The 21,646-nt window shown below is 36.7% G+C and overlaps 1 protein-coding gene across 22 annotated transcripts in view; it reads right to left on the bottom strand.

Annotated features, from left to right (window-relative positions):
• LOC147837446 (uncharacterized) overlaps positions 1–21,646 on the bottom strand; it is a 287,795-nt gene that overhangs the window by 169,341 nt on the left and 96,808 nt on the right. The window contains exon 6 of one of the 22 annotated variants that reach the window (XM_087237473.1): positions 6,946–6,998. The exons of the other annotated variants lie outside the window; for them this stretch is intronic. Within the exon in view, the coding sequence (XP_087093599.1) occupies positions 6,961–6,998 (38 nt within the window). The 3' untranslated portion in view covers positions 6,946–6,960. Of the gene's footprint in view, positions 1–6,945; positions 6,999–21,646 lie in introns of those variants that run through there. 22 annotated transcript variants of the gene reach the window in all.

Raw genomic sequence — 21,646 nt, 5'->3', positions numbered from 1 at the left:
TGGCAGCGGTTTGTGCCAGCCGCTTTGAAGAAAGGCTCCATCTCAGATTTTCTTCTTTTTCCCCTGAGCCCGCAGGCTTAATGCCTCTCGGGAAGCAGAGACGGGAAATAAGGGAATCAGGATGGCACGCAGGGGCCACCTGCCATCAGCCTAGCAGAGAGCTGATTCAATTTCACCCACTTCAACACTGACTGTGACATGCTAAAATGTCCCTCTGGACTCCGCTAGCTTATCCTGTCTGCGAATCACGACTGAATTACTGATGATTTCATGCGTTGCTCGAAAAATCTGGATAGCCTGGCAAAAACAGCTTGAATGTGGGATTATACTGGAACACTAGCTGTTTAGTTATTTATTTACTTAAGTGCAGATCAATATGCTGGTCATTTCTGTTTATTCTGCCAATGTTTCAAGGCAGAGAAAACAAAACCCAAAAATGTAAAAAAATAATTTTTATTAAAGGAAAAAGTTAATTAAGAAGCTCCAGTTAAGGATTATCTTCGCTAACCACATGCTTACGCAAAATGTTTGAGGCTTTTAATTTTTAGTAAAATATAATATACCTGCTGCTGTAAATAAAATAATCTGGAAAGTTGCCAAAATTGACCAAAACTGACCAAAAAAAAAAAAGACTAAATTGCTCGATAAATTGAGACTTGGAAGAAATGGATCCTTTTCTTGAAATTATTATTATACGTATACCCAGGGGCATAGACAGCAATTTTTGGCCCTCTACTGTATGCACAACATCTTTAAGTACAGTTTTGGTCAGAAGACCGGAGGGGGGTGGGCAATCGAGGTGGTTCAGGGGGTTTAGTTTGGTGGTTTGGTCGGCAAAAGTGAAAAAAGTGAGTAGCGCGAGGGGGTGGGTGGGTTGTGGGGGTGGGAGGGGGGTGCAATGCGATCAGCAAAACTGGTAACTGAGGAGTGAGTGTGGGGGGTTGTGAGTGTAATTGGCGAAAGTGAAGAGGGGGCCCAATGTTGTCTACATTGCAGGGAACTCTGTCCCCTTTTTCACCCCCAAATAAATCAGATATACAGTTGAAGTCAGAATTATTATGACGCGGTAAAAAACAACAACAGAGGAAACATGGAGGAGGAAAGTGGTCAGTCACCACAATTTGCCCCCACCTGACCTGAGATCTCTCTCGTATTCACTAATTCCTCTGAATGGCGGAGGACATTATATATAAACCATAAGTGGAAGCTGCGATGACGGCCTTTTCACTCCTCTTGCCTCCGCCCTTGAAATCATTTTAAAGTTAAATCCCAGACATGCTCAAACCTTTATATCATGAGCCAAATGTAAAAATTAATCTGAATCTGACGCACTTCACTCTCAATGCAATAAGAAGGACATTTCACAGATACACTGGCAAATATCTTAAACATTCAAACATTCAGACTCAATGAAACAAATACATTTAAGAGAGTGTTTTACAGAATTTCCAAACTTCTCTTCACTATTTTTCTACAAGATTAAATAAATTGATTAGGCTGCAGTGTATCTTATAAGACCATGAATGGATGTAAATCTCACGTAGGAAGTTTTAATAACATTTTAAATAGTTTCATAGAGTTATTTGAAATGTCCTTACTACACATTATAGCTGTATTTAAAAAACTAAAAGTTAATCTGTAAAAGCAGTTACATTTCTATACTATTATAAACCTAGTAAGTATCTATTAAAACATTAAATCTATCCCACAGTGCTAAAATACTAAATAAATATTTGTATAAACAAACACTGCAGAGCTATTTGGCAATCTTGAATAATTCTGACTATTATAAGGTTTCCAGCTGTGCTCTGCTTCCTACTTTTAAACCAAAAGCAAAGTGTTTTTTTCTGTCTATTTCCTCCCTCTCCCCCTCCCCCTCCCCCTCCCCCTCCCCCTCCCCTCTCTCTCTCTCTCTCTCTCTCTCTCTCTCTCTCTCTCTCTCTATGGCTCTGCTTAATTCCTGTAGGTGTAATTAAAACAGAAGTTGAGAACCTCTGTGATCTGACAGATTTAGGTCATCCAGGAGTTATCGTTTTTCGAAATGCATGTGAATATTAACAACTTGTTTGTTCCCCCGTCCTGTCTTTAGACCCAGGATGCATTATATTTCAGGTTCAAATCATTCAAAGGCCTTATTAGGTGCTGCCTTCGGATTATAATATAAATACATCGAGTATAACTGACAGTGTTTATCTTGTGACTAAAATACCTCAAAGCTTCCAGATTTAGCAGTGCTTTAGTTTACACAAGGCATTTGTTACAATTTGTAATGTTTTTACTTTATAAACCTTTATAAGGTAATGTGAGCAGTCATACAATTGTTCAATGCTTATTCTGAGTTTTAAAGGAACAGTTCATGCAAAAAAGAAAAATTTTAACCCAGGCTCGTTACGGATTTTTACTGAAGTCTAGATTACTGGGGACAACGAAATACATAACCGGAGGTACGTATGATCGCAGTTTTGGTTTTGTAAATCCATCAGAGGTCACCGTGTATGCTTTCTAATGATCTCAATGTCTAAAGCACATAGCACAAAAGGACGTTGTGAGCATGTCCAAATCCACTTTTTAATATTTTAAGGACAGAAAAATATGGTCTGCGCCCTGGCGCATGGTTTAACAGGGTTGTGCTTGATCTCTTAATGAGTTATGGGTGTGTTTTGAGTCTAATGTGCATTAAACCAATCAGAGTCTCATCTCCCATTTCCTTTAAGAGTCAGTTGCATCACGTGATGGTGCATTTGCCATTTACATGAGGTTGTTGGAGGCGGTGTTTGGCTTAGTGCGTGATGTGTCTGAAGAGCAGATGGTGAGGGGTGAGAAGGGCGCGCGACTTATTTGAGGACTGGGAGGAAGACACACGGGAGATTATCACTCGTTTGCGGGCATCTGGAAGTTTCTATGCACTTACTGACTCCCGGAACTTCCAGGAGAGTTGGGATGTCTAAATATCACGTTTAAAAACTATAGTGAGACGCGATCAAGCGGTACATCTTTGATAAACTGTCTGAAGTGCACTGCTCACTGGAGCTCAGACGAGCGCATGACAGTGTGTATGGCTGTGTGACGGAGGGCTGTTCAGAAATGCTAGGTAAAAATTGGTGTGGACGTGGATCATTTTCGTTCTAAAATGTCATTTTACACTAAGACCTATTAGTGTAAACAGGGCCTAAGTGTGTATTTTTCGTGAGCCGATTTGCGATGGGGGCTGGCGGAGGATCGGCGATACCGGCTCAGCATCGTGTTGTCTATTGGCATCGTCCATCGGCCCAACCCTAAATAAAAACACACGTCCATATGCTCTAAATGGTCCAAAACCCGACAGGTGGACAAATCTAAACTTGTTTCTATTAAAACAAATATAGATATGCATATAATAGGGATGTAACGGTATCAGAATTTCACGGTACGGTAATACCTCGGTATGAATGTCACGGTACGGTATTTATTGAATCATTTACAGGAAAAAAAAAAACTTTTGAAAATACTCCAAAAAAGTGCCAAAAGTGTCAATGACATACAAATTAGCCATCTATCTGTTAGCTTTGAAACAGGAACTTCAATTTTAATAACAAAAAATTATTAAACCATGTAAAAAAAATAAAGTTTCAATTTAGTATTGTTAAAAACTCATCACATTTAACATTTAATCACTCACTTAGATAGAGATGGGTTTAAAGGAAAATTATCATATAACTATAATCTGGTAAAAGCTGGTATCTCTGGGTATTTACAATGTCCCCTGCAACAGAAAAAACCCCTCTCATTTGGGACTGAGGATTCTGGGACAAGAGAGATATGACTTGGCCCATGTTGACAGCAGTGGGGTAACGTTGTGCATTGTCTTTCCCCCACTTGAGAGGACAAACCATGAGTGAGATAGAGATCTCTTTGCGGTACAAGTCAATGTCTGCATCAATCTGAACAGTGTGCTGTGTTTCTGCAGTCCCCATGACTGTTATTAGTCGTATTCCCCAACTTGCAGGCACGTGCACACATAGGGCTCAACCTGTGCAGTGTACATGCCCTTTTTAGTCTTGGATAGAAAATGCCCTTCCAAAACGATCAAAAGTGCCCCCGCGACGCGACACAACCTCCGTCCAGTCCAGCCCTTCAGTAGGCGCGCGATAACACCTCTCTTGAGTATGCGCGCTCAACCCCCCCTCGGCGCTTTACAATACGCGCGCCACAACACAGCTGATCAGAACGCGCGCGACAGCACCGCTATTCAGCACGCGCGCGGCGACAACACCCGCTTTAGGTTCGATCATTTCCATCTTTTTTTCATCTCCGCTACTAGCAGCACACTCCATTTCCGCATTACTGGATCTGTAGCGACAACAGACCGCAAAGGATTATGGCCACGCCGGGGCTGATGGGAAATGAAGTTTCAGCTACCTCCCGTTCGCTTCATTCGCCTGAGCAAATTTTCTCAGAAGACCTATAGTTTTACCGAGTCATGCGACTTCGGTAATATCGAAAAAATTTAATATTGCGGTATGACGGTATTTACAATACCGTTACATCCCTAGCATATAATAAATAATAATAATAAAAATAATAACATTATACAAATGCAAAATGTCATGAATAAACTGAAAAAAGCCCAGAGGTGAAGAATAGAGGCAGTGTTTTTTTTTAACATTATTTTTTTCACATTTTATTCTTTTATTTTTCTCAGATGTAAAGATACTTTTGCATATTGCTGTACATCCTATGTGTATTATGCACATAGCGCTCTGCGCTGGATTTTAGACCAGCTTTTAGTTGGTCAATGGTGCATCTTATTTCAGTTCCTCAAAATAGTAAAGTGCCAACAATGTGGCTTAACTCATCTCCTTTTTAGACTGGAACACCCATGAGTCCACAAAGATGCGCAAATAGATTAGCAATTTAAAAAACTTGGTTCGAAAGGTAAAAAATTAGGGTTGCGTTAGTCTAAAAAACAACAAATTGCTCCATACACGTCTTGTCCCTTATTGCGCTACACTCAAACCTCATCATCACAGTCAACTCTGCTTCACGTCCCAAGTTGGCGTACACAGCAAGTTACTGGGCTAACTGGTAGCACCAGAAAATCCATCCACATGGAGGTAATCAGTCAGCTGGTAGCCCAAAAATGAACAGAAGCTGTTGGCGGCGTCATACCACCCCATAACATTCGTTTTAAAGATGAAATGCAGCCATTATAATTCACGCACAGCAGAAATGTAGACAGGAGTACGTTTTCACAATCAGCCTGAAAATTGTGTCATCATTTACTCATTCTCTACTTGTTCTGAACCTGTTTGAGTTTTTTTTTTTTTTTTCTGTTGAACGCAAAAGAAGATATTATGAAGGAAGCTGGAAACCATTGACTTCCATAGTATTTGTTCTTCCTACTAATGAAGTTGTTTTTCTCATTTTTCTTCACAATATCTTCTTTGATGTTCAACAGGGTAAAGAAACTGATAAAGGTTTAAGAAGTAAACAGTGAGAAATGAACTATCCCCTTTAAGAGCAAATGATGAAAGAACACGTTTAAAAATCAGCATACCCTGGGGTTGAACACGCTGTAATGAGCAGCATAATACAGAGAAAACATCAATGTTATTCTTATTAATTGCCCTAAAAGGAGTAATTTAAATATTGTGACTTCAGAACAAAATAAAAAATAACTTCTGGCTGCTCACAAAGAACGTGTAAAAGCAGCTAATTATGACGGCAGTAAAAATGCTAACGATAGCTGGACTAAAATCTTTGTAATTTGGTATAATTTGCATGTCAGCGCTGCATTATGAATCTGATGGATGTTTTTTATTACAACTTTGGCTTTTTGTACATAATGCACACCATTATCAAAGCTGTTGAGTTGCTAAAAGCGTCTCAGCAAGGTCACCATGGGGAGGAGGGAGACGGAAAGATCAAAAGAACTACTGCGAGAACTTGCGGTGAAAAGCATTACCTCCCCTGGCTTTAGGTCAGTCTAACATTTCCCTCTTACACTTTTTTTTCTCCTCTCTCTTTTCACTCTCTTTCACTTCCAGATCTCAAATACTGTATGGGCAGCTACTGTGAATCAACCGACACAATTCCATTATTTCTTCCACACCTACATGCCAAGGACAGAAAAATCATAGATGCTGCTGGCCAAACAACTTTCTCTTTCTCACACGCTCACATTGGCGGAAAATTGGATGGATATTGTCTATTTGCCCCACAAAAGTTTTTGACAAAAGTTCTAAGATATATATATATATATATATATATATATATATATATATATATATATATATATATATATATATATATATATATATATATATATATATATATATATACATATATATATACATATATATACATATATATATATATCATCAAAAGAGTAGAAGTTACATTACGTTATAGTAAAATACTTTGAATTGCCATACTCTAACAATATCTTGTTTCCTTTTCTATGCAAACTCAGATGCACTTACCCTAAATTTTTGCCAAAACTGTGAGGCAGCATTAGGACTTGCTTTCAGAGAATGCGCTTTGCATATAAATGTCTTTGATTCATGATAGAGCAAGAAGTGCGAATAAGCTGTTGTTTAGATTGAATTTAGAGGAGCTAAGGGGCTTATAGGCAAAGTTTAGAGTGGAGATTTATTTCTTAATACCTAATTTTTATACTGTACAAAATGTATATTCTACCCCCCTACTTCCAAACAAACCCTCACAACAAACCATCTTAATTTTACATTTAAAAAAAATAAATCATGTCTGTTTTGTTTTCCTCGTAGGCAGCAAAAAAGTTAAAAATGAACTGATATTGCTATAATGCTATACTATACACACAACCAAACCAAACCAGTTCATGACATAGCACAACTAAGATTTTTTTTATTAACTTTTTTCTTATCATTTACAAGATCATCCATCTTTTATGGCAGACTTCAAGGCCACTGAAAAGTTTTCCGGCTTTTCATGATTTTACTAACATACGGTCCACATCTTCTGAGGTATCACAGAATCTATAGATTCAAAAATGCACAAATTAGCAACAAAAAGAGATGACAAAAACAGATTGCTAATGCAATTTAACATTTACTAAAAGTCTTAGATAAAAAGTAATTAATTTCAAGACCAGTAATGACTACAACTGCAGGATTGGGCTCTATTTTAATGATATAAGCACAAAGTCTAAAGCACATGGTGCAAAAGCATTAAAGGCATGCCCGAATCCACTTTTGCTATTTTAAGGACGCAAAAATGCAGTCTGTGCTCAGGCGCATGGTCAAACAGGGTTGTGCTTATTCTCTTAATGACAAATCAGAGGTTTATCTTCCATTCCCTTTAAGAGTCAGTTGCATCGCGCCATATCACATTTACTATTTACATGGTGGACTATGTGAGTTGAAAAACTGAATGCTTTACTAGTGAGAAAACAGTAAACAGAGCATTTGTAGCATGAGGATAAAGAACAAGCCTCCTTCATTCGTCCTCTTCACTTTCTCTTTAATGTACTTTTACTTTTTACTTTACTCCTTTATTTTCCTAGATAAGGAAATGGTCCACTGAAGACATCAATTAGCTTACATTTTATTTTGTTTGTTTGTCATGAATAAACTGAAAAAAAGCCCCTTGAGATGAGGCATGGAGGCAGTGTTTTTTATATTTATGTGGATAATAATACATTTTGTAACATTTTAATCCTTTAAAAAAATTCATATGTAAAGATATTTGTGTTTTGCTGTACATCCTGTGTGTATCAAGCAATGTGTAAGAGATTGGACCCGCATAGGCGCATAACTAACCCGCTCTGCGCTGGACTTTAGACCTGCTTTTAGATGGTCAGTGGCGCAGTCTATTTCAGTTCTTTAAAATAGCAACATGCCAACAATGCACCTTAACACTGTGGCTTTATAGACTGGCACACCCATGAGTCCACAAAATGGCACAAATAGATTTGCTGTTTCAGGGTATAGAATCCTAAAGGTAACATCAATACCTTTTTAACACTTTTTAAAGACCTTCTCTAAATATTTTAAGACCTTATCGCTACTTTAATTAATAATCAGTATCAAACTTTTCACTTAATAAACAGTTGTTAATAAGCAGTATAGTTAAATAAATCAGGGGAGCACAACCATGCAACAGAACTCAGAAAAGCTCAGAAGAAACAAAGCTTAAAAGAATGAATGGTTGTTTTCAGCGACAGGCTTCAGCCACTGTTTAAACTCCTTTTTCACCAAGCAGGAGTACGCAAACTTACATTTTCCCCATTTCACCATCTGTTTCGCTCTATGGTTTCACTACATGTGGAGAGCGTCACATCACCTTCCTGCGTTTGTCGCAAATTACTATAGGTGACAATACCCGGACGGAGGAGCTTGGCCAGACACACCACAGCTTGAACCAATCGCGTGGATCAAGCATGCTGTTGTAAATATAAGAAAATAAATATATTTATGCTTATTTAGAGTCAAAAGCTTTGAACACATTTAAGACCTCGTAAAAAAGCTATTAAAACTTTTTAAGGACCTAAATTTTCTCACAATTGATTAATAAACATTTAACACTTTTTAAAACCCGGCAGACACCATGTATTTAAACAACGCGGTGCAAAACATGAAATTTACTGTTATGCTGATCTGAAAATAGCAACAAATCACGCCATATACGTCTTGTGCCTTATTGCACCGGGTGTAGAAAAGGGCCCGTTGTCTGGTTTTGTTAAAACCAGTAAATGTGATTGGATTTTGAACTTACTGTATAATATGCAAAACACATAATGTTAAGGCAAGCACCAGACGCTTTCTTTTAAACACTAAACTTTGTGCTATTTTGAGTATGCTTCACAGGTGAGTGGGCTAGACCAGTGTGTGTCTGTGTTTGTGAAAGAGAGATAAGAAAAATCTGCTAAACTAATTTAGACCTCTCACAGCATCTACACACACACAAAAAAAAATGATGTATTGGATTTGCAACCACCATTGGACTGATGAACTGAATTTAAACAAACAAATAAAATGTAGTAATGTTCAACTTAATTTGTTTGTTTAAATTCAACCCATATAAACTGTTTGCAACCACTGACCTTGAAACATTTTATTAAATTCAATGAATCATTTCTGAATTTTTCAGTGTACATATTTGTGCTCTCTGGTGATTTGAAGTGCTTCTTTTATACTTATTTGAAAGTAGCTCTAGAAAAATGTGTCTGCCAAATGTGTAAATTTGAGATGTAAGCCTGTACAATTTGAAATTCACATTTAAAATAATAAATCTAAACATTGTAAAAAGTTTAATAAAATGCTAATTTAACAACTAAAATTCTCAACATTTATAATGAATAGAATGTTGATTATCACGTATACTAAACTTAATAAACATACCGAAAAGAACCTTTATAGTACAAAACAGCGCCTAGATATCCATTGGAACAATTAAGCTTGTATACCAAAGACAATTCTACCATGTACAGGCAAAAGATGGAAGTAAGGTGATTTCTTGTTATGACTAAAAAAGAAACTGTAAGAAAAATAACTAGTTCAGTACTTCCAGCCCCTATTAACACGAGCACAGCTACAAGCATCATCCAGAACAGCAGCACAGGACGGTTTTTAATGAGTGGAAGCAGCTGTTTTTCTGCCATTTTCCATTAGTCTTCCTATGAGAGCGACCCTATTTACTCGGTCTTTGTTTATAAAAGAGGTCCAGAGTCCTCAGCGGAACTCTCTAAATTTCAGGAAAAAATGTACATGTAAATGAAATGGCCACAAAGGGTACGAGCCCAAATCTTGCCAATTCACTGTAGCTGGATTGTAAGATTTCGGCACTGCGCCAAATGCTAAACTGAATTCTTCCAAGATCATGAACTGAAGCCCTGGACCTATGAAACTGTAGTGCTGTACAGATCTGCTTGTTGTCTTAGATATTTTAGTATGTGCAGAAAGACTTGATCAGCCATACAGTATGTGTATATTGCGATCTATCAAAAGCAGAGCTGCTCGTCAAAGTATTCTGTCACCATAGCAACCGTGGGTCCTTCTTTTTTTGTCCAGATGGCCAGTGAGAAATGGCTTGATTTTCATCTCCTTATGGCAAATACTGTATTTCAGTTCACAAGCGCACTTTGGGGAACATTATCTCTCCCACACAATATCATTTTTCACACACGAGCCAAAGGACTGTAAGTTTATTTTTTATTTTTTTATCTTTCCTTCATAGTAGACAGAAGTAAATTAGTGTGAAAAAACATGACATTTTGACATAAAGCAACAATTAGTGTTCATGCATCTGTTTTATAGTCACACAAAATCTATTATATCAGTGTAGCCAGAGTCAGTGTGAGTTAGTGTACCCAGCATAATCCATACATCCTAACAGATTTCAGAAAAATCTATAGAATGCAATATATATAGAATCTGATTTATAACATATGATTAGTCTGTATCAGTGGCAAAACCGAAACCAAGCTTATCATGGTGTAAAAATGAGCATGTTAGAATATATATTAAATGTCTGGTATGTCTGGTTCTCAAATCTAATTGGCTGATAGCCGTGCTATATTCTGCAATATCAGCACCTCTTCACTCTTGTGTATTACTCCGCCCACATAGAGTGACAGCAGGTATACGGTTTGACAAATATTGCAGCTGTTGGATAACTTAATGTACTTTTGAGGCTTTTTTTAGAATGCAGTTGTTTAGATTGCAACTATGCAGTTTATTTATAAATACAGTATCTGTATTAAATATTTATAATTTTGGAAATACAAGGACATTTTCACAGTATGTCAGATCACATTTTTTCTTCCAGAGAAAGTCCTATTTGTTTTATTCTGAACAGTTTTAGTTTTTATTTTTTAAAACCATTTTAAGGTAAAAAATTATTAGCCCCTTTAAGCTTTTTTTTTCGATAGTCTACAGATCCATCATTATACAATGACTTGACTAATTACCCTAACCTGACTAGTTAACTTAATTAACCTAGTTACACCTTTAAATGTCACTTTAAGCTGCATAGAAGTGTCTTGAAAAATCATTCATGCATTGACTTTTTTTTCGACTCGGTCCCTTCATCAAACTGGGGTCCAGCACGTTTTTACGCAGCGGATGCCCTTCCAGCTGCCACCCATTCCTAGTAAACACACACTCGTACACTACAGACAATTTAGCTTACCCAATGCACCTGTACCGCATGTCTTTGGACTGTAGGAGAAACCAGAGCACCTGGAGGAAACCCATGCGAACACAGGGAGAACATGCAAACTCCACACAGAAACGCCAACTGACCCAGACGAGGCTCGGATATATATATATATATATATATATATATATATATATATATATATATATATATATATATATATATATATATATATATATATATTCACTGAAAAAGAAAATGTACCTTTCAATGGTAGAACAAACACGTTTTCTGGGCATTGTAGATTTGAAATTTCTCACGTTTTAATAAAAGCTAATAAAGCGGATGCAATGAAGCAACCGAAAACATGAACTGCTGACTTTCCTCCACAACATGGCACTGAACGTACCTAAAACTTGGGGTCACACCATCCCACACAGGGTAACACATAAACACACACAAAAACACACAAAAAGGTCAAGGGGGGGTTAGATTAGTCTTCTTGGCAATGAAGTGAGGCAGAAGTGATTTTGTGGGAGTCTAAAAACATAACAGTTCAACAACACTTGTGTTTATTTTTATTTCTTTATATTTAAATAATTAAAGAGCAAGTGTAGGAGTACATCCGAATTTCATATTCCAGTTACACAGTGCTGAATACTTTATTTAGTTATATTAAGTAAGGCCTTTATTTTCCTTACAAAGGGCTGTGTGGTTGCAGAGACTGTACTGTACTGTACTGTACTTTCGTTCAGTATAAAAAATTAATTTGAATGTCTTTACTATGACATTTATATGATTTTTCAAAGAACTTCAAGGTACATGGACTCAAATTTGAGTCAAATATGAACCAATCCAACCACTAGATTAAATGTTTGGTCCTACTTTATATGAAGTGGCCTTAATTACTATGTACTTACATTTAAAATAATTATTTGGTACACTGCAGTTATTATTTGCAAACATTTTTTACACTATATGGTAAAAACGATATGTAATTACATTTACAATTACAATGTTGACCCACATCTCAAACTAACCCATAACACCAAACCTGTCCCTGTCACAATCACCAGCGATCCAGGCTTGTAGATTCACTTTCACTTTGACTACAATCTTGTCACAATATGGACTACAAATCCTGTCATGCACCTCACACACACACCTGTTCCGGTTTTCCGTTGATTACACATACAGCTGGGAGCTGCTCAAGGACTGATTTTATGGACTATAAAACACACACAAACAAACACACACACACACACACACACACACACACACACACACACACACACACACACACACACACACACACACACACACACAGACGTTGATGAGTCTTGTTGGTTAAACCCTGTAACATTTCTCATTGTTTCTTGTGTCTTGTCTATCCGTGTTTGACGGATCAACCATTTGCCTGTGACCTGACTACACTTCTGGATTATCCTTATGTTTCTGTTTTCTGTTTGGAGGAGGGTGGTTGAGGAGGGAAATTGGTCAAATGAGGGGCCGGATCAAGATCCGGCATGTTCCGGCACAAATCAAGCCTTGCTGGCTGAATACTGTTATCAATAAAGCTCCGTTGTCAGCTTCCTACAGTTACAGTCCCTAACATTATCCATATCCCACCTCAATCGCACCATAAGTGTAATGCAATAAAAATAAACACAATATGTACTTATAATTTGATGTAAGCAGTGCAGTAGTTAAGGCCACTTCATATATAGTGGGACATTTTTTTTATTATTTTACATTAAAATTGCAACACAGCAGGGATTGTCCATGACCTAAATTTGGCTTGAAACAACTAACCATTTTTAGACTACAAAGTTTTTAAAAGATTTTTAAATTTGTTTAAATTAATAACTATATCCTAAGATTTGTTTTTATTTTACAAAGATATTAGCAGAGTATTGATATACTTTAAGTTTGTATCTTCAATTAACTTAAAAAGTGAAAATTGACGTCTATTAACTAATACATTTTTGCAAATTTTTAATATTACCTATCCAAATGTAACTAATCTGTTTATGGATTCTGATTCCTGTGGTACAGTATCTACACCCGACATTGTTTCCAATAACTCCAGAGCATTGAAAAATTTAAACTCGAAGCATTTTTGAAAACAAACCAAAAAAAAAGAAGAAAAAGTAGATGGAATCATTTCAAAATATACAGCATGTTTTGTTAGCAGAAATATTTTGCTTCACTTCATATTGTTTGGACACAAAGCAGGGCAAGCACACACCTTCTGTAGTGGTCATTTAGCTTTTACATCACAAAATTTAGCAAAAACTAAATAAATAAAAAAATGAACAGACATTCAAAGCTTTATTCTAATAACTTATTTTTATTCTAAAAATGTAAATATGACATGACAAGAATGACCGCACTGTCTAATATCTGCGATTCTGCAATTACTATTCCAGTAAGGCCAGGTAAAGAATTCACTTTACATAGTGTGGCTTTGGGTAAGATGCAGAGCACATTTTTTTTAAAGCTGACTGCAGATGACTACAAAGTCAGCGAACGCTTTAAACAGATTATATCCACACCTGAAGTGTCCCAGTATTGTTGTGATGAATTGCGAGAGATCAGTGAAGATGATTTATATTCTACCCATGTTGTCCTACAAGACTGAGAAAAGGAAACTTTTAAAGTCTTTAACGGCTTGGATGTAACACTCCAGAGAAGCAGGATTTGTATCGATGTGCTTGCTCGCAGATAACGTTTTATCTCTCACAATCGGTAAATACTCCAGAGTCCCAGAATCAGCAACATCTTACAAATTGAAGAACTGAGCTCCTAAGGCCTAACACTAACAAAAGAGCAGGCTTCTTTTTTTGCTCTGATGTGAAAGCTAAAAAGATTTGAATTTGTTCACGGACTTCTTTTAATTAAATTGAATAAAAACAGCCCCAAACTGATGTTTTTGTTCATATTTTAAACCAGTTTGTAATCAAAACAATATGACATAAAAGACAGAGAGAAGAAAAAATGATGCTCGTACCAACAGAATGTTTACATGCTTTCTTAACTCAATTATGCTTAACAAGTCATTATCTGATTTAGTCTTGTAAACTCATTAACCGAATCTTAAGAGTAAACAGCCTAATTGCAAATAGGGTGGCTATTAGAACATTGAAATGGATGCCATTTTTATTGAAACTGCAACTATTAAAAACTGAAAGATTTTTGTTTTCCATTAATTGAATAGTTCACCCAAAAAATAAATATTCTGTAAACATTTACTCATTTCTAGGGCCAGACAGAATCTATGGATGAAAAAAATCTGTGGATTTATGCGAAATGATTTTGGGAGTATCGTAAATAAAACTTAACATATTAAATAAAAATACCTTTTTAACTTTGAATTAATGTTTACAATGCAAATCCAATAAGAACCACTTATTTGGTAAACAAAACAAGTCATATAATTTATCTACTACAAGACAGAAAATATTACTTTACAAACTGTATTGTAAATAAACCATATGAACATTTTAATATTACTATTAATATATCACAATAATATTAGTGAAATTAATTTATAAAACTGAATAAATACAATTTTACACAGGTAAATACATAGACTCAATGGGCTAAAAATCTGCGGATTTCAGCACACAGATTCTGTGTGGGTCTACTCATCTCCCACTTGTTCCATGTGTAAGTTTCTGTCTTCTGGTAAACACAAAGAAAGATATACTGAAGAATGTTGGGGGAAAAACAGCCACTGCCTGCCATAGTACTTTTTCCCGTTCAGATGCCTAATACAGATGCCTTTCTTTCAACATTCTTTAAAATATATTATTTTATGTTCAACAGAAAACAGAACCACTTTAGTGTTAGTAAATGATGGTTAAACAATCCCGTTAAGCATGTTAATGTCAATGTAAAAAGGTGTGTTTAGTCCTGTTTGCACAATTTATCTTAAACAATGGTACTGTAATAAGTTCCTCAAATGATTTGAGGAAAGTGGTTCCCTCAGTTCGTTTGAGTAATGGGAAATTGACAACTCAACTAATTGAGTTGACTAAATGTGACATCTTCATTGAATTAACTTAAATGTTTAATTACAGGTAACCTTAATGTTTAGGTACAAATAACTTAAAACTGCTAATAGACAAAGTTTTAAAATTTTCAGCTTTCTTTATTTACTTAAACACACCCAGTTCCATTTATATTGAAGTTAAAATTCAGCCGCACCACGTTGGTGTTTTGTAACATCTAATTCTGATGAGATGGGTAGTTAGCCCAACACTCATACACTACAGGCAATTTAGCGTACCCAATTCACCTATAGCGCATGTTTTTGGACTGTGGGGGAAACCGGAGAAAACCTATGCCAACATGGGGAGAACATGCAAACTCCAATGCCAATTGACCCAGTCCTTCTTGCTGTGAGGTGCCACCACTGCTTCACCGTGTCGCTCTTGTGTGTATATCAATTAGGAAAAATGCATATAAGCATTTAAATATCTATTTACTAAATAAACTTTTCTCTTTTGCCAGATGGGTTCAGGTAGTGCCTCTGTGCTGCTGTGCTTCAGCAAAATTCAGCAACGCAAGCAGAATGACCACCTTGTGTCATGTAACAAATATCGACGAATCAGTGTGGTTGTTCAGGCAGAATTTCAAGTGCAACCAATCAGTTTAAACAAAGACAGGGTGAATCTTTTAAAGAAATTAAAATGTTACAGTCAGAGAACTTAAAATAATAATTAAACGTTTTTTGACGAAACATTTTTTTGCACAAAGAGTAAGTTAAACACACCTGATGATGCTAAAACTTGAAGTTTTAAATAATGTCAAGTTATATTAACTAACCAAGTAATGAAAACAGCGGGGTCAACACTGTAGTACACCAGATTATCAATATCATTACTTTTCTGCCATATCTGTAATCATGTAAATCAAAATTCACATTCTTTTGAATAGCCTTGACATCCTATAATATGTGCTATATATTTGACAAGCACACATACAGACAAGTATATACAAGGACAAGAACATTGCTGTCTGTACAAAAAGAAGGTTGATTATAATTCTTGATAAATAGTTCATAGCAATCTGAATGCCATTTTCATCAATAAGCAGCAGATAAAACTCCTTATTAAGATAAAGAAGTTGTCAAACTATTTCATTTTATTGACGCAAACATATACAAGGCACTATGATAAAATATTAATCCAACACATCCAAAACATGCTGATTATTTGGTGACCAAACTCAGTCCTGGAAGGCAGTCCTGCAGAATTTAGTTCGAACCCCAATTAGACACACCTGAACCAGTTAATCGAGCTCTTTGTAGGTACAGTGCATCCGAGAAATTTTTATAGCGCTTCACTTTTTTGAAATTCCAAACCGGATTAAATTCACTAATTTACTCAAAATTCTACACACAATAGCCCATAATGACAAGGTGAAAAAAGACTTTTTGAATATGTTGCAAATTTATTAAAAATAAAAAACCTATAATATCACATGTACTTAAGTATTCACAGCCTTTGCTCAATACTTTGTTGATGCACTTTTGGCAGCAATTACAACCTCAAGTCTTTTTGAATATGATGCCACAAGCTCGGCACACCTGTCTTTGGGAAATTTTGCCCATTCCTCTTTGCAGTACATCAAGCTCTATCAGGTTGGATGGGAAGCGACGGTGTACAGCTACTATCAGATCTCTCTAGAGATGTTCAATAGGATTTAGATCTGGGCTCTAGCTGAGCCCTTTAAGGACATTCACCGAGCTGTTGTGAGCAACTCCATTGATATTTTGGCAGTGTGCTTTGGGTCATTGTCCTGCTGGAAGATGAACCATCACCCCAGTCTGAGGTCAAGAGCATTCTGAAGCAGGTTTTCATTCAGGATGTCTCTGTATATTGCTGCATTCATCTTTCCCTCAATCCTGACTAGTCTTCCAGTTCCTGCTGCTGCAAAACACTGCCACAGTATGATGCTGCCATCCTTACTGTAGGAATGGTATTAGCCTGGTAATGAGCGGTGACTGGTTTTCTCCAAATGTAACTGGTTTTCTCCATCAGACCAGAGAATTTTAGTTCTTATAGTCTGAGAGTCCTTCAGATGCCTTTTGGCAAATTCCAGGCGGGGAATGGCTTCCGCCTGGCCACTCTACCATACAGGCCTGATTTGTGGAATGCTGCACAGATGGTTGTCCTTCTGTAAGGTTCTCCTCTCTCCACAGAAGAACGCTGACGCTCAGACAGAATAAACTCGCTGAGGCCCTTCTTCCCCGATTACTCAGCTTAGATGGCTGGCCAGCTCTAGGAAGAGTCCTTGTGGTTTCAAACATCTTCCACTTAAGGATAATTGAGGCCATTGGAGGCTCATTGGAGCTTTCAGAGCATCAGAATTTTTTTCTCTAACCTTCCCATGCCTTGTGCCTTGAGACAATCCTGGAGGTCTACAGAAAATTCCTTTGTCTTCATGCTTGGTTTGTGCTTTGACATGCACTGTCAACCCTAGGATCTTATATAGACAGGTGTATGCCTTTTCAGATCATGTCCAATCAACTGAATTTACCACAGGTGAACTCCAATTAAGCTGCTGAAACATCTCAAGAATGATCAGTGGAAACAGAATGTGCCTCAATGAGCTCAATTTAGAGAGTCACGTAAAGGCTGTGAATACTTATGTAAATGTGATTTTTTTAATATATAAATTTGCAACAATTTCAAAAAAAAAAAAAAAATTCACATTGTCATTATGGGGTATTGTGAGTAGAATTATGAGGAAATCAATTAATTTAATCCATTCGGTTATAAGGCTTTAACAAAAAAATGTGGGAAAAGTGAAGCACTACTTTCCGGATGCACTAGTAACTTCCAGACTGAAGGTGTGTTGAAGGCAGTTGGAGCTAAACTAGGCAGGACACCAGCCCTACAAGTTTGGGCACCCCTGATCAACACAAATGCACTAAACAGATTACTATATGCACTGTAAAAAGTGTTTAGTTCACTTTATTTTTAACAAAGTGAGAAAACGTGTTGCATTTAAAGCGATTAGTTAACTTTACCCTTAAAAAGTGAGTAAACCTGTTGCCTTAAAATTTATACATAAATGAACTATGTGCATAATTATAAACATTAAGTAAAGTCAACTCAACAGTTTCAAGTTACAATGAGTTTACTCACTTTTTAAGCAAAGTAACTAATTGCTTCTTACAGTGAAAGAATAACATTAAGACTTTGGGCATGAATGGCGTATCTACTGAGCAAAAAAATATGGTCAGTTTCTCTCAGAGAGACCAGCAAAGTCATTACTTCACACACCTGAATCTTTTCTTTCAACTGCTGGAATGTCAATAAATCATTCACGTCGACTGACAGATAGAAAGGTGAACAGTCAAACCACCTCTGCAAGTTTCTTGTTGGAGTTTCCAAGAGAATCGACAATGTCCTGTTCTTTTCTGGAAAAAACAAACTGATTTTGCAGTGCTCTTGCAAGCCAGCAGCAGAATATATTATCTTTAGTGGAGAAATTTCCATGTTTAAATTTCAGCAATAGACAGAAGCGTTTGGCAGGACAGAGCCTGCTGTTTCCAGCTCCAGGCGTTAACAGCTCTCTTTCAGGCCTCAGAACAGCTGGCATGCTTCATTTTCAACAAGTTAAAGTAAAAGAGTTTAAATAACCTCAATAATTGAATACCTGGAGTCTTGGAATTCTACAGGGTGTGTTTTAAATGATTTATTGAGATGAAACTTCACTTCAAAGATCCCCTGAAGCGAATTGACAAGAAGCTGAAGTGCAGAGTGATGTCATCAATATCATTGGTATGTTTTGGTGGAAATGAGTGACTGTAAGTTTTGAAAGTTTACCTTTTAAATGCAAATTTTGCTATTGGAACATATTATAAAGACAACCGTAAGGCATAATTATACAAAATGGAATAAAAATCACATTGTGTTATGCTGGATTCACACCAGATGCAAAGCATCGCATCACTTGACCTAGATTACTCACGGAATGTTTTTTGTCTCATGTAAATTTTTCAAACTCCCATTTTGCATTCCATGCCATTCACATTACTTGGTGGAAATTTACCTCTACTCACACATTTTTATTGATTTGTATGTAATCTACTAGAACAGTTGCATTGGGTGTGAACAACAGCCAAGATTGCAATTTAACATCTTTGCGTCCCAATTTTCAAAAAATACACTCACCAGCCACTTTATTAGGTACACGATACTAGTACTAGGTTGGACCTCCTTTTGCCTTTACAACTGCCCTAATCCTTCGTGGCATGGATTCAACAAGGTATTTGGAAATATTCCTCAGAGATTTTGGTCCATATTGACATGATAGCAGCTCGTAGTTGCTGCAGATTTGTCGGCTTCACATCCATGATGCGAATCTCCTGTTTCACCACATCGCAAAGGTGCTCTATTGGATTGAGATCTGGTGACTGTGGAGGCCATTTGAGTACAGTGAACTCATTGTCATGTTTATGAAATCAATCTGAGATGATTCATGATATATGCATGGCATGTTATTCTGCTGAATGTAGCCATCAGAAGATGGGTACATTGTGGTCATAAAGGGATGGACATGGTCAGCAACGATTCTCAGTTAGGCTGTGGCATTGACATGATGCTAAATTGGTATTAATGGACCCAACGTGTGCCAAGAAAATATCCCACACACCAATACACCACCAGCCTTAACCGTTGATACAAGGAAAGAACGATCCATACTTTCATGTTATTGATGCCAAATTCTGATCATACCATTCGAATGTCGCAGCAGAAATTGAGACTCATCTGACCAACGTTTTTCGTGTGAATTGCAGCCTCAGCTTCCTGTTCTTAGTTGACAGGTGTGGTCTTCTGCTGCTGTAGCCCATCCACCTCAAGGTTGGACGTGTTGTGTGTTCAGAGATGCTCTTCTGCATACCTGGGTTGTAACGAATGGTTATTTGAGTTACCGTTGCCGTCTTCTCTGACATCAACAATGTTTTTGGACCCACAGAACAGCCACTCACTGGATATTTTCCCTTTTTCTGACCATTCTCTGTAAACCCTAGAGATGGTTGTGCATGAAAATCCCAGTAGATCAGCAGTTTCTGAAATGTTCAGACCAGCCCGTCTGGCACCAATAACCATGCCACGTTCAAAGTCATTTAAATCCCATTTCTTCCCCCTTCAGATGCTCGGTTTTGAACAGCAGCAGATCGTCTTGACCATGTCTACATGCTGCATTGAGTTGCTGCCATGTGATCGACTGAATAGAAATTTGTATTAACTAGCAGTAAGACAAAGTGGCCGGTGAGTGTAAATTCCCATCTACACTCCCAAAATCCCACTGATTGTTGTTTTTGCTATTAATTACAACCTAATAAATGTAATTCCACTCTCAAATTTTATTATATTTTTTATTCCATTTAGCCAAAAAAAAAAAAAAAACACTGTAAAAATGCTGGGTTTTACACAATCGATTTGTGTTTGGACAACAAGAAAGAATTAAGTTACTTATTACATTTTACAAATGTAAGTGGCTTAAACATAAAACAAATAAGTTTTCTCCCCAAAAAAATCAAGAATGGTTTTATTTCAGCCTATTTTATATAAGTAGTTTTATTTTATTATTTTAAACAAACATCAATCATAATTTTTCGGGTAAATATTGTGAATTAATTAGTTTCACTCAATGTTTTTCAAAAAATCTTTGAAGAAGTACATGTTCTACTTACGTTAAAGCATAAATAAACTACTGTGTGTCTGATAAAAATAGCAATATGATTACCACCTTTATTATTTACCTCTTCTCATTGAAATGTCTGAGCATTCATTTTTCTTTACTGATTGTGTCAAAAAATTGAACATTTCATGTCAAAACAAAGGATATTTCAAATATTGTTATTCTTGACACTTTAATTTATTGACTATTCATATAGCACAACTTGGCGATTAATTATATTGTTATGTAAAAATCTATATAAATCAGTTCATCTCCGACATGTGAGCATATCACATCATTCTGCTTTCTACAAGCAAGGGTCCTCCTAATGCAATAAAGATTTAATATGGTCTTTTTGGGTAAAAGACTTACCCACTTCTGTCACGCCATGTGCACTTACCATGAGTGATACCCTTTCTAATCAAGACTGAAACACTTTCTAACCAGGACCGAAACCCTCTCTAACTATGACTGATAAGCTTTCTGAGTGGGATAGAAGAAGAACGAATGACTGTAGCAGGTAATGCACTGAGATCTTCACATTTGCTCCATCATTTACACCAACAGGAAAATTAAAGTCTTTCCTTCAGTGACTCCCAACAAAAAGACATCAGACGTGACAATAGACACACCACGGTTGATTGCGGTTGGATTTCACTTTCGGCTGTCACACCTTTTATAGCAATTACTGCTGTACAATGTCAAGAGTTTCAGATGGTTATAAGCTTGGTTTCTTTTGTGCTCATATTTTATTCAGCTTGCATGTTGATTGATTCAACACTGACTCTGCAAGTCATTAGCAGACTCATATAAAAGCCATTCAGAA

This window comes from Danio rerio, chromosome 1 (assembly GCF_052040795.2).
Source record: "Danio rerio strain M-AB ecotype USA chromosome 1, GRCz13ab, whole genome shotgun sequence".
NCBI lineage: Eukaryota > Metazoa > Chordata > Actinopteri > Cypriniformes > Danionidae > Danio > Danio rerio.
This window is presented reverse-complemented; position numbering and strand designations above follow the sequence as displayed.